We start from the raw sequence: 14785 nt of genomic DNA on the forward strand, positions 1-14785 counted from the left end.
TTACATAAGGAGATTTGGATTCTGTTTTCAGCTATGCTACTAAATGGATGTGTTCTCTGTTCTGTTATACCCATCCTTTTAGAACTTGCCTGCTTTAAATTTCACTTAGACAAGTTAGGGGCCCAGAACATGGTCACATGTCAATACTGAAAGTTTTATGTAAGAGACTGAAGAGACCTGGGATGTTTGGCCTTGAGATCAATGGTCAGATCTAGTGAAAAGAATTTATTTTAATTCAGATGTCAAACCAAATGTACTTTATCCATATTAGCTAGCCCTGTCATATAGGAATGTAGCCTGGGAAAGACAGAGATTTCCCAGGGTGTAAGAGTCATTTTATTTTGTATTATGCATAATATAGTAATACTGACCCCCCGCCCCAGGCCAGTAAGGGGGTCATTAACTTCATGCATGCTTTAGTACCATTTTAGATTCTTTTAAATTGATATTCTTCCTGCAATTAAGTATGGAACAGTGAATTTTGATGCATGCCTTCTCTGCTTCCCACCTGCACTGTCATTTTTTACCCACCTACTCTTCCCTAACATTCTTTATCTTTTCATCATGATTTAACTTCCCATTTACTTTTCTCTATTAAGCTTTCTTATGCCTGGCACTGTACAACCTAAAGACAAACCCATAGGTAAGAAAGCAGTGTAGGTCAGTATGACCCATAGAAAATAGACCAGTAATCATGTAGGCTGTGGAAGTGTCTGGTACAGAGGCTGCCTGAGACTTGTTCTAACTCTGTTGCTGTGTAGCATTCTCTAAGGAGATGCATGCCAAAGGGAGTGGCTTCTTGCCCTTTTCCTGTCTTAGGGTTGGCACTAGAATATGGCATTGCTGTTCTTTTCTGTTTGTAATTGAAAGCTTATCCATTGACCGAGTATAACCTGTTTGGTTGCTGGTTCCTGAGAGAGAGACAGACAGACAGAGACAGAGAGAGAAAAGAAAGAAAAAAAAAGAAAAGTGAATTTCATCTCTGCACCACTTGTTTCCAAACTAGCTCTTGGTTGAGTTTCAGAGAAAGGTATTCTGAGCTCTCTGAGGGGAAAGTGGAAGAAGTATTCCTCTAGACAGTTTCTTCCTGGGTCAGGTGGTCTGGTTCACCCTCCTTGGACACTGAAAAGTAGCCTTTGGCCTTTTGGATTTGCTAAGTTCTGACTTCCTGGCTTTATATGTCCAAAAATCCTGAGATTCAAACTATTTCACACTGTTTACTGTCCCTTGTGTCTCTGCTGCAGCATCTGCCCCTTGCTCTCCCTTGTGATTTTGATGAAACACTGCACTTCTTGACTTCTGGTATATATGCATGTGTGTGCACATGTTTTAATAAACAAAATGGAACTTTAATTCATATTTCTTTTCTGGGGTTGTTCATAGTTACCCATTATAAACACCCCTTACCAGAATGGTTCATTTGTTAGTTACTTTTTTTTTTTTTTTTTTTTGAGACATAATCTCTTTTTGTAGTCCTGGCTATTCTGGAACTCTGATATGTAGACCAGGCTGGCCTCAGAGATTCTCCTGTATCTGCTCCCAAGTGCTGAGATTACAGGCATGTGCCACCACTCTTAGTTTGCAGTTACAATCCTGCTTGTAGGCCTGGGTGGGTATGGGTCAGTATGCTTGTGTGTATGTGTGTTTATGGAGGTGGTGTGTTTATGGAGGTGGTGGTTCTTGTGTGCTTGTGGAAGCCAGAGGTCAGCCTCAGGAGCCATCCATCTTGTTTTCTGGGCTAGGTCTCTCTGGGATTGCAAACGTGCTGCCCACACCAGCTGAGCTATGTTCCCAACCCAGTTTTCTTGTCTGTGTGTATGTGTGCATGCATGTGAAGACAGGTCACTGTAGGTGTCTTGCTCAGGTATCCTCACTTGATTTTTTTTTGATATGGGCTCTCATATGGAGTTAACTGCTTTGTCTAGACTGGCTGACCACATGAGCTCCAGAAACCTGCCTGTCTCTCCTGTGTAAACCACAGGCATTTTATTGACTAAACCACCTCCCTAGGCCCCTGGAATTATTTTTAATCATCCTTTGGAAATATACTGAATGGAAAAAAGCTATTGACTACTTGAAAACTATGCAGCCTGGTGCGGTGACCCATGCCTGTAATCCTAGCACTTGGGAGGCTGAAGCAGGAAGATTGCTATGAGCTGGAAGCCAGGGCTACACTGTGAAGCCTGTCTCAAGAAAGAAAAACACGGAAAATAAGACCTTGCGTCTAGCTATCTCCACTTGCTCTAGATTAGTTAATAGAATTTCAGGCAGGAATCAGCACATAGGCAGACGTCTAGCTGTCGTTGTGGTGAAAGAATCCGAAACAGGAATATAACCACACAACTTTCCTTACAGAAAATAGGGACTTTTTTTTTTTTTAATGAATATTGATGTCAGTCTTTTCTTTTTTCAGTTGCTCTAGGTCGTAACCAGCCTTTGAAAAAGGAGAAACCAAAATGGAAAAGCGATTATCCCATGACAGATGGACAACTGCGCAGCAAGAGGGATGAATTTTGGGACACCGCACCAGCTTTTGAAGGCCGGAAAGAGATCTGGGATGCCTTGAAGGCTGCTGCACATGCTTTTGAAAGCAATGATCATGAACTGGCACAGGCAATCATTGATGGTGCAAACATAACACTACCACATGGTAGGTTTGGCATCCTGATGACAAAGGGGCATAGTCACTTTGTCTTCAATAGCAGGGGACCACTAAGGGGGAAGTTTCTGTTTCTCTTCTATAAGTATTCTAATTGTTTTTATTAGAGTGAAAAATAGCATTCCTCTTTTTATATTTTCCAGCTGGTGGTAGTTTATGTCTTGGTTCATTTTTATGTTTCTTTATCTCAGAAAAGAGAACATGTGATAAGCTGTAATTTCTAGTTTCTGTGTGACTTAGTTTTCTGTGGACACAAGCCCTCTTGTCTGTACAATGTACATCCCTGCCCAGCAATAGTTGTTGCTGCTGCCTTAACTGCTGTCCTGCAGAGCTGAGGACTCTCAATTTAGGTTTTATAAAGTGCAGAGGCTTCATGGATGCCCCATTGCCATCATGCTTTCCTATCTTTTAGTGGGAGCAGACCTAAACTTTGAAGTTCTTTTTTTTTTTTTTTTATTCTGGGGCAGGGAGAGCCATAGGAGAGATAGCTCCGTTATTGCTGCTCTTGCAGAGGACCTGGGTTCAGTTCCCAACCAACCATTTGGTGGCCCACAAGAGTCTGTAACTCCAGCTCCAGGGAGATCTGATTCCCTCTTCTGGCTTCTGCAGGCACTGCATGTATATGGTACATATGCATACATCCATACATAATTACATATGTTTAGGTAAACATTAATATAAAAATAAAAATCTCTCTTAAAAGATGTATTTATTTATATTTTCTATGCATGAGTATTTTTTGCCATGTGGGTGCTGGGAAACAAGCCTATGTCCTCTGGAAGGGCAGCACCTTTTCTGCACCAACTTCAAAGTTTTGAAGGGTAGTTTTTCCATGACTGTAGCCATGAGCCTTAAAGGAAACCTTTCTTGCTTTGAGAAAATGACTAAGAACTACCATAATTTATTTGTATCCATGAACACATAGATGCCAAACTTGTGCACATACCCTTCTGTGGCCTCTTTGATCGAAACATTAAATATTTCACATTGAGGCTTAGGTATCAGTTTTATATATGTACTGTTCGTCCTTTTGCTTTATGTATTTGTGTTTTTCTCTTCAGCTTTGCAAGTTAGTATCTTTCTAGGTTGTTTCTTCTGACCTATGTAAGGGATAACCACCTACATTTACTGTTCTCTGTTCATTGTTATGCCACTATTGTTTTCCCCAATGTCTCTTTTTTACTTTTGTTCATTTGTGGAGAAGCAATGCTTTAGTAATTTAATCATCTCCAGAATGTCCTTTGACTCCTTGTCCAATGCAGAATGTTTTACTCATGAGCCTTGCCAACTTTCCAAATCCCCTGCTCTAATTAGTCATGCTTCTAAGAAGCATTCCTTGTTTGACTAACTGTTACTTATTAGGAACACTTGTTAGCATGGGCTTATATCACTAATATTTATTGAACACCAACTTTTCCCACACGTAAAAATGATCACTCCTATATTTGAAGTATCTGAATAGAGTGTCATTTTAACATGCCCACTTAGTCCTAGTTCTTCCATGATTATAGATTAGAAGGTCTTCCATCTGCCCCTTCAGCTACCCCATTATTGTGACAGAGAATGAAGGTTCCACTTTCATAAAGTTGGTACCTATTTCTGATGCTTACATTCCTTATTTCCCAAGCAGAATCTGTTGTGTAGGTCTGCAAGTGGCTGTAAGGAGAGTCGTGTTTATATGATTGTTTTAATCTAGAACTCTGGAACTTTGACTTCCTCATTTTATAGTTAACATAGTTACCTATAGCTAATTATGTTCTCCAAATTGTGGCTTCATTTAAAAGTTCATGGAGGTGGGGCTGGAGAGATGGCTCAGAGGTTAAGAACACGGACTGCTCTTCCAGAGGTCCTGAGTTCAATTCCCAGCAACCACATGGTAGCTCACAACCATCTATAATCGAATCTAACACCCTCTTCTGGTATGAAGGCCTACATGCAGGAAGAGCACAGTGTACATAATAAATAAATAAATCTTTTAAAAAAAAAAAGAAAAGAAAAGAAAAGAAAAATGTTATGTCGGGTGTGGTGGTGCACACCTTTAATCCCAGCACTCAGGAGGCAGAGGCAGGTGGATCTCTGTGAGTTTGAGGCCAGCCTCATCTACAGAGTGAGTTCCAGGAAATCCAGGACTACACAGAGAAACCCTATCTCGAAAAACCAAAAGAAAGAAAGATATATTCTGCAAAAGCATGGAAGAACCGTGCTGATGTCAGCATTCCTTTCTTAAATGAATTATAACAGACTTGTAGGTAATAATGTTTTGTCATTTGGTACCCTTGAGTATTTGTTTTTCTCTGAAGCTTAGCACTGATGTTTCAGGCCCTTGGGTGGGCCTGTCAGTTATGATGTCATATATCCCTAATTTGCCATCAATTACGATTCAGCTGCTTAACTGGATGTTTTTAGACCTCAGTGGTAGTTTTCAACATCATTTGTGCTTCTCTGTAGTAATTAAAGCTGTGTGATGTTAAACAAATCACATCTGTAACCTTCAGTTCTTTGTCAGATATGGACTGTGGTAACCATCTGTCTGGTTGATTGTTGCATGGGTTCAGTGTGCTGATACTTATAAGTCATTTACCATAATGCCTAGTCTACCAAAGGCACTTAATACATACCGGGGTTGGTGAGTTTAGTTTTTCACACTGGACTCTGGCACTAACAGGTTAAATTCCCTGCACCGACCTTGACTTACAGATCCTGATTAGGCTGTATCCACTGTGGCCTCTGTTTGCTTTAGAGGACTCCTTGTCTTCATCCCTTCTCATAACCTCCTAGTCTTATAAGAACCTTTCCCTCATAGTTTTTATAGCATTTTTAAAAATTAATTGCCTTAAATTCCTTTTTTCTCACGGTTTGCTATTTTGCCATTATGTAAAAGTGCTAAAAACATGTTTGCTTTTTTTTTTTTTAAGTTACTTAGTTGTAGGTGAGTGGGTGGGTGTGTGAACTCTCATGCTTGGAAAAAAAAAATCCGTAGCAATCCCTGTTTTACTCATAAAAAAACTGAAGCAAAGCCGGGCGGTGGTGGCGCACGCCTGTAATCCCGGCACTCGGGAGGCAGAGCCAGGTGGATCTCTGTGAGTTTGAGGCCAGCCTGGTCTACAGAGCTAGTCTAGGACAGGCTCCAAAGCTACAGAGAAACCCTGTCTCAAAAAAAAAAAAAAAAAAAAAAACTGAAGCAAGGAGAGATTGTCTTTATAGGTATAAATCATGGAACTGAGATTTGAACTATGACTAACAAAAGCATCTTTGATTCTTTCCCAGTATGCAGTTTCAAATCTTTGAATTTGTAAAGCCATTACACAAGTCCTCTTCATTGATATTTTGCAAGATTACACAAGTCTGATATTTTTGGACCTTGCATGTTGCCTAAAATACTTTAAAACAATAGACTTTTATTAATACTAAAGGCAAACAGACAATACACAAATGGACAGGAAATACATATGTATAGGCCTTTCTGTTTCTCTTAGGTATCTCTTAAGACTGTCAAAAACAGGCCAGGATGCTTACCATGGTGGCATACACTTGTAATCCCAGCACACAGAAGGTTGAAGCAGGTGAATCTCTGTGAGTTCAAGGTCAACCTGGTCTTACGTAGTGAGATCCAGGCCAGCCAAGGCTACATAGAGAGACTTTGTCTTATAAAAAAAGGCAGGCGGGCGGTGGTGGTGCCCTCCTTTAATCCCAGCACTCCGGAGGCAGAGCCAGGCGGATCTCTCTGAGTTTGAGGCCAGCCTTGTCTACAAAGCGAGTTACAGGACATCCATAGCGGTTACACAGAGAAACCCTGTCTCGAGAAACTTTAAAAAAAAAAAAAGGGGGGGGGGTTGGGGATTTAGCTCATTGGCAGAGTGTAGCAAGCGCAAGGCCCTGGGTTCGATCCTCAGCTCCCCCCCAAAAAATAAATAAAAATAAATAAATAAATAAATAAATAAAAAGTGGGCTGGAGAGATGGGTCAGTGGTTAAGAGCACTGCCTGCTCTTCCAGGTCCTGAGTTCAATTTCCAGCAACCACATGGTGGCTCACAACCATCTGTAATGATATCTGGTGCCCTCTTCTGGCCTGCAGGGACACATGCAGGCAGAATACTGTATACATAATAAATAAATAATTTTTTAAAGGCAATCCAGAGCAACCAAGGAGATGGCTCAGTGAGCAAAAGCACTCAACCAGGCAGACCTGGTAGCCTGAGTCTGACCCTGGAGCCCATGTTAACGCCGGATGTAGTGGCGCACATCTACATGAAGTATACTTTGGAACAGCAGGAGCAAGAGACCCTGCCTTAAAACAAGCACTGACTTCTGAAAGTTGTCCCTGACCCACACACACTCACAATATATATTTGTTTATTAAAAATAGGACAAAAAAAAAAAACAAAACAACCCAAAACTTCAAGAAATAGCCAAGAGCCAGGCATAATACATGCCTGTAATCCTGGCACTTGGGAGGCCGAAGTAAGAGGATCACTTGTTGAAGGCCAGCCTGAGCGACATAGCAAGAACCTATCTTTTAAAAAATTTTTTTTCATCAAATTCCTTTGCTTTATAAAGGTCCTAAAGAATGGATGCATAACTATAATACAGATAGATATTTTTTACACAGATGATTTTTGCTTAGCTGGTATAGTGTTTTAGAAATGAAATGAGACCTTAATAAGGAGCCTGATGACTGATTAATCACAAATGTTACATCATTTCTGCTTTCTGTCGTCTAGGAGACAGATGGCTTAGAGTTACAAAATGTGAATGTGTCTGCCTCTCTGTTGCCATCATCCGTTTTCTTGAATTAGAGTGATAAAGTCTTAAAAAGAGCTATGTGGGAGGTTGTTCCTGAGCCAGGAGGCTTGTCGGAAGAAAACCTCCTTTCCATATTGTTCTGGGGGTGGGGGTGGGGGAAGCAGGGTTTCTCACATCCCAAGGTGCAGCTTTATCAACTACCACTTCTATAAGGCCTGCTGGGCTTTCAGTAGACACCAGACTCAAGTGCTTCTACCTTGCTCCTCTGCCCCCTTAAGAAAATGAAATCCTAGAACTAAAGATGAAATGTCCTCTGTAGCAATTCAGCGAAGTGTTGCTTTGTGTTTAATGCTGTTTTGTCTATCACAACATGACTCCAGCCATAGGTGTACAGCTAAGCTGTTTTGACCTCTGCTGGCTATGAGGGGTGCTACCCTGCTTCCTCCAGTTGTCTGCTGGCTGAGTCAGTGGATGACAGAACTGTAGGCCTTCTACAGCCATGCTTGATGGATTGATTCTCAGCACTGTGTTTTGGGAGAGAAAACCTGTGGTCCTAAAGACTGCTCCCAAGGGCTGCTGGTGGCCTTTTGACTTTGTGATTCAGGTTTGTAGAGAAGCCCATGGAATATAAAGTAGAGGGCTGAAACTTCATAAAATTGTGATCTATTTATTACACTGTTGTTTGTGAAATACTCTCCCGAGTGTATAATTTTGAAATTTAAAACCTGTGAGAGAGAACCAACATTATTGAGTGTTTTCCATGGACTTTTGTATATACTGTATCAGGCAGTGTCACTTATCTTTAGTGATTTAATCCTTACGGCAACTTTGTAAAAGTAGGTAATATAATCCTCGGGGAGATAATCAGCATGTCCCAAATTAGGGTCTCCATCCAAACTTGGCTATGAGCAGAGACCCTGTCCCTCATATCAGATTGCACTACTTTTTTAGTCCTTGGAACCCCTCAGGTTCCTGTGTGTATGTGGTCTGAGCCTCTGTGTTTCATTTCCTTACTTGAATTCTCTGCTTTTGGTGTTCTCATCTTTTTAGCTAAGTCCACTTCACTTGACCGTTGAGGCCTTTCTTTAACATAGGAAGTTGTGGTTATTGAAAAGTAGAACAATGGCTCAGAGGTTAAGAGCACCGACTGTTCTTCCAGAGGTCCTGAGTTCAATTCCCAGCAACCACATGGTGGCTCACAACCATCTGTAACGAGATCTGGTGCCCTCTTCTGTATACATAATAAATAAATCTTAAAAAAAAAAAAAAAAAAAACCACAAAAAGTAGAACTCCAGCCTCCTGTGTCCTTTAGAACAGAGAAGTTAACAGTGAGGATATGGATAAAACTTGGTGATAGAAACAAACAAACAAAGCTTTGGGATTATAAAATGTCGCCCTTTATTTACTTTGGGGAGGATAGTGTTTCTTGTTATGGGTATGATCTAAATATTTACCTTTTCACACATTACTGAGAACTTAGTTAAATGGCGATGTAAAGTGAACACTTGATTCACTGTCATGTATATACTATGAAACCATCACCAGTATCAAGACACTTTCTTGTTTTCACACATTGCTTTTTGTTTTATTATCTGAGGGATGGGTGGTGTGTGTGTGTGTGTGTGTGTGTGTGTGTGTGTGTGTTTACATATATAACATACTTAAGCCTAGGACTGGTGAGCATTTTCACGTGTTTGCTTTCGTGTTTAGTGTATAGATTGAATTTGACTGCCTGAATAAGACCTAATCAATGACAGCATGATTGAACATGCTTATGTGAAAGGGGGAAATCTCAGGGTGCCCCACCCCATGCAGGCATCTGTTGATTTCTGAGAGAAGGAGAATTAGAGAATTATATCCTGGGGCTGGCCGGAGAGATAGCTCAATGGTTAAGAGCACTGACCTCTCTTCCAGAGGACCTGGGTTCAATTCTCAGCACCCACATGGTGGCTCACAACTACCTGTAATGAGATCTGGTGCCCTCTTCTGGCCTGCAAGGACTCGTGTGGGCAGAACACTATATACATAATAAATGAATAAATGTTTAAAAGAAAAAAGAGAGAATTAGAACCATCCCTAGGGGGAGGTTCCCCTAATTGGTAATCTAATAGAATGTGATCAGCCCTGAAATCTATACATAGAACACTAAAGGGCTGAATTCATACATATGCATTTACATATGTATATGTAACAGTAATTAAAGAAAAGGGGTCGTAATTTGAGGGGGATATGGAAGGGGTGGGAAAGAGGAAATAATTATATTTTAATTGTCCTGCTAAGAGGCAAGAAACTTATACTATCTGGCTTGTTAACTTCCTGTGATAGCAAAGTATGGATTTTGAGCAAACATCATCTCTATCTTCCAAAATGTTTAACTGAATAGTATTTTTTTCCATAAATCTGATCTTTTTTCATTTAGAAGTAGATTATTTTAATAACAAAATTGCACCATAATTTGTTGAAGTATGTTAAAATTCTTTACTCTTTGGGACTTTAAGAGTATTGTTCAAACGCTCTACCACTGAGCTAAATCCCCAACCCTTGAGTTAATTTTTGTGACAAGGGTAAGTTCTGTATTGAAATTAATCTTTGGATGGCTCATTAACCCATCACCTTTTGTTGGAAAGACTGTCTTTTCTATCCTCTGTTCCTTTTGTTTCTTTAACAAAGATCAGTTGATACTGTTTATGTGAGTCTTATTTCTGGACTTTCAGCTATTTCATTCATCACATTTATATTTGAGTATTGGTTTTTTAGGCTTTTTGGGATAGCCTGGACTGTGTATATATAGGCTAGCCTTAAATTTTGGCAGTCTTCCTGCTTCACCCTTCCAAGTGCTGGGATTACAAGTTTGAGCTACCCTGTCCAACTCCATGCCATCTTGGTTACTATATGATTACCATAAACCAGTCCTTTTTAATTTTTTACCTTACGTACAGTTTAGAGAAGTTTGTCCAGTATCTACCAAAAACTCACTGGGATTTTGATTGGAGTTGCATTAAAATTGTAAATTAAAGAAGAATTGACTGGCATTCCAACAATATCTTCTTAATGCATAGACTGTCTCAGTTTAGTTCTTCTTTGTTTTAACATTTTGTCATTTTCTTGTAGGTCTTACACATTTGCTAAGTATAAGTTTACCTGTCCCCCTCTGGGTGTGCTAATGTACTTGGTTTTGTAATTTCAGATTCCACCTGTTGGCTGTACCTATGGAATGGTTGGTTTTTATGTGTTAACCTTAATGGGAATGCTCGCTTATTGAATCCGAGATTTTTTTTCTTGATTCTTGAGATTTTATAGATAGTTGTATTAGCTATGAGTAAAGACTTTTCTTTTTTCCTTCCCAGTCTGTAGATATTTCTTTGTGTATGGCCTGACTCCTGATCTGAATAGGAAATTTCAAATGTGTTACCTTTAAGTTTAGTGGTTTAGGGTTTGTTGTTTTGTTTTTTAACTATTCTTTATGAAGCTAGGGAATCATCCCTCTAGTAGAATTAATGAGAATTTTTATCAGAAAGAAGTACTAGGTTTTGCTAAATGGTTTTTCCTCATCTGATATGATTATATATATATATATATTTTTTACTTACCCTGATACTATAGATTAGTTAATATCTGAAAATTGAACCAGTTTTGAATACCTAGAATAAATTCTGCATTGAAGTGGTATAATTATTTTTTCTAAAGTGTTATATTTGTTTTACCTAATTTTTCTTTCTTTCTTTCTTTAACATTAAGGTAATGTTTGCTTCATAGAATGCACTAGGAAGTTTCTCTTCAGTCTTGTGAAAATAGAAGGTTGTTATAATTCCTTAAATGTTCAGTAGAATTTGTCATTGAACCCATCTGAAGTTGGTGCTTTCTGTTTTAAAAGGTTATTAGTTATTGATTCAGTTTCTGTTAGCTAAGCCCTATTTGGATTAACTCTCTGTTCTTAAGCTTCAGTACATAATGTGTTTCAAATCTAGTAGATCAAATCTGTAGGCATAGGGTTGTTCATAGTACTTTTATTATCCTTTTAATGTGGATACATGTCTAGCTGCACCTGATGCAGTTTCCCTCTGATGTCTGCCCTGTGGAAGCATCCACTTCCTCCTCTGATTCTCTAGTATACCTGTTGCAGTTTGAGAGGAGAGTGCACTGTAGACAGAGGCATGCTCATTGAACTTGTTCTTACCACCCTTCTCTGCAGGTGCACTGACAGAGTGCTATGATGAGCTGGGGAACCGATACCAGCTGCCAGTCTACTGCTTGGCCCCACCAATCAACATGATAGAGGAAAAGAGTGACATAGAGACTCTGGACATCCCTGAGCCACCTCCCAATTCTGGACATGAATCTCAGCTCCGTCTGCGCCTCTCCACAGGCAAAGACCTCAAGCTTGTAGTGCGCAGCACAGATACGGTGTTCCACATGAAGAGGCGCTTACATGCCACAGAGGGGGTGGAGCCAGGCAGCCAACGGTGGTTCTTCTCTGGCAGGCCTCTCACTGATAAGATGAAGCTGGAGGAGCTGAAGATCCCAAAGGACTATGTGGTACAGGTTATTGTGAGCCAGCCTGTGCAAAATCCAACACCAGTGGAAAACTGAGCTGGGCTTGCCTGCTTCCCAGATCCCTTGGCTCCTTTTTATTACCATTTCCTACTCTATGACGTGAAATTTATTTTCACTGCTCGGAATTCCCAATGAATGGATTTAGTTCTGAGGAATTACCAGTGAAAAATTCCATCTGTGATGGAGACCAACAGAAATAATAAAACACACAGAGCCAGCCTCTGGGACTCTTAATTACAATTTCTAATTTGAGAGGCAGTTAAGAAATAGATAAGCATTTATTTTAAAACATTTATTGACTATGTAATGGCTGTATTTAAATGATTTGAAGTGTAAACAGACACCAGACTCATCAAGAACAGCATCAACCACCTTTTGGATATAGAATTTTTAAAATGTATATGTCAAATTCTGTTTCCAGAACCATCAATGATAGTTACAAAACTTTTTTTTTTTTTTTTTTTTTAACCTAAAGAGGGGATGTTTCTCTCTGGGTTTCTGTTCATACTCCACCAGGAAGCAGTGGAGACTGGGAGTTGACAGTGTCCCCCTCCCCCAAGTCTGCTCCTCATTCACATTCACTCAGTCCTGCTGCCGTCCAGCACACTGGCAGCAGGTACCCTCTGGAACACTAGACAGCAATTTAGTAATCCTCAGAATCCTCAGTTGGGAAATTGTCTTACTGCATAGTAGTTTTAAAATGTCTGTGGTACCCAGGTGGCTAGCTACTATGTAATGCCTTCACTAGTCCCGCTGCTCTGTGTGGCCATTTCTGGAGCTGACTGAGCCATCTATATTTCTGGGCCAGGCAACATGGAAATGGAGTATAGCTGCTGCCACTCAGAATACAAAGCAATCCTCTCTTTCCCACCTCGCAGGGGATGTAATTAAACCTTCTCTGCCTGTTCCTGGGAAAACTGTGCCTATTCTCAGCCTTGAAGAAAACTCCAACTCAAAAATTTAAAGTGTGAAGGTTACTGGTGTCACTTAACAGAACTGGTGAGAACAATGGTGGCCCCTGGCTCTAGACCTGAGTGCTCTTCACTTCACTCTGACTTTAGTCATTGTGGGTAGCAGTGTTCCTCCTGGACCTTCCCACAAAAAGATTAATCAACCACCATCTGCACATGAGGTTGAGGGACTGGAACACAGTGAAGCCAGCCTTACCTCCTCTGGAGAAGGCTGAAGAAAGCTGTCAAAGGTTGTGTTTAATTTGAAGCCTCTCTGCCAAGCATGGTCGTATGTGCATTTAATCCTAGGCCTTGGGAGCAGAAGTATGCAGATCTGAGAATTTGAGACCAGTCTGGAATACAAAGCTAGTTCTAGGCCAGCTGGAGCTGCATAGCAAGACCCTGTCTCCAAAATAAATTGATTATGTGAGAAGGGGGCCAATCTGACACACAATATCTTTGAGAGTCTGTGATCTGTGAACAGTAGACTGAAAGAGGGCTCTGTGGTCTTCTTGATAGGGAAGTACCAAACCTTCAACACCTATTTGGATATAAAACACCATAATTTTAGTGGCAAAATGAAACTGCTAAGTAGTTTAAAATGTAATGTTTAAAATGGCTTTAAATTTCCTATAGCCTGTTTAAATATATCTGTAATTGTAACTTATGTTCCTAAGAACTTTTAACCACTTCCCTAATTCTGTTCATCATTTTTAAAGTTTGTGACTACACTTAATTTAGACTTAATGGTGATTTGAGTCTAAATTCAGGTGAAGCACACAGCTTTAGCAACAAGAAAGGTGCTCACATTTCTCCTGTGTGGAGGCTCCAGGGCATCTCAGTGCTTTGGCCTACCATCAAGAGGGTTGATTCATTTCCCACATCAAGTAACAATATCTCAAAGTCCATTAACTGGAAAAGAGTGTTTAAACCAATTATTTTTCTAAAGGAAATTTGATGGTGTCACCAATAATCTATGTTTGGTAAAAGGTCTTGTTTGTTTCTTGAGGGTTGACCTTTCTAAAAGAGTTTTTTATTTTAGCTGGGCAGTGGTGGCGCATGCCTGTAATCCCAGCACTCTGGAGGCAGAGCCAGGTAGATCTCTGTTTAAGGCCAGTCTGGTCTACAGAGTGAGATCCAGGACAGGCACCAAAACTACACACACAGAGAAAAACCCTGTCTCAATAAAAAACAAACAAAAACCAATTTTTTTTATTTTATAGGAACATATACTTTGAATAACGATCCTCCAGGAGTGTTTAACCTAGGTGAGAAAAAAACATGGTGCTGGTAATTGTCAATAGACTGATGTAAGATTGGATCAATACTTGATGTGTATAATTTTAGTATGTAGGGGTTTTGTGCTTTTTTTAAAAAAAAAAAAAGTTCAACTTTTCTCTTTGTCTCTGCCTTTATTCTGAGTTTCTGTGTTGTTTTATTTTTTATTTGTTTATTGTTTTGTTTTGGTTTTTTGTGAGGATTCTTGTGTGTAGCCCTGGTTATCCTGGAACTAGCTCTGTAGACCAGGCTGGCCTGGAACTACTCAGAGAGATCTGTTTGCCTCTGCCTCCTGGGTGCTAGGATTAAAGGCATGCACCACCACTACCCAGCTCTTACTATGAGGAAGTGGGAGATTTCTTCCTCTCTAAAACTGGTAGTGAGATCATGACCACCAAACTTAAGCCCTGCTCCACCACATGCTGCAGGTCACTGAGAGGTGTGACTCATCAGCACTGTAGTCTTTCTTGGTCTTGAATGGGTTGACCAGGGTGGGGAAGGTGACTCAGCCATACTGCTTGAGTGCTGCTGAGCAGTAAAATCTGATTCTCACCAGGTGTGGTTGTACTAGGAGGTAGAGGCAAACTCAGCTGGAGGGCA

At 40.2% G+C, this 14785-nt stretch overlaps 1 protein-coding gene across 1 annotated transcript in view; it reads left to right on the plus strand.

Annotated features, from left to right (window-relative positions):
- Ubtd2 (ubiquitin domain containing 2) overlaps positions 1–12175 on the plus strand; it is a 49495-nt gene extending 37320 nt beyond the window's left edge. The window contains exons 2-3 of the mRNA XM_036196206.1: positions 2414–2650; positions 11596–12175. Coding sequence (XP_036052099.1) covers positions 2414–2650; positions 11596–11993 — 635 coding nt within the window. The 3' untranslated portion in view covers positions 11994–12175. The remainder of the gene's footprint in view (positions 1–2413; positions 2651–11595) is intronic.
- Positions 12176–14785: the final 2610 nt, after the last annotated feature.

This window comes from Onychomys torridus, chromosome 8, assembly GCF_903995425.1.
Source record: "Onychomys torridus chromosome 8, mOncTor1.1, whole genome shotgun sequence".
Lineage (NCBI taxonomy): Eukaryota > Metazoa > Chordata > Mammalia > Rodentia > Cricetidae > Onychomys > Onychomys torridus.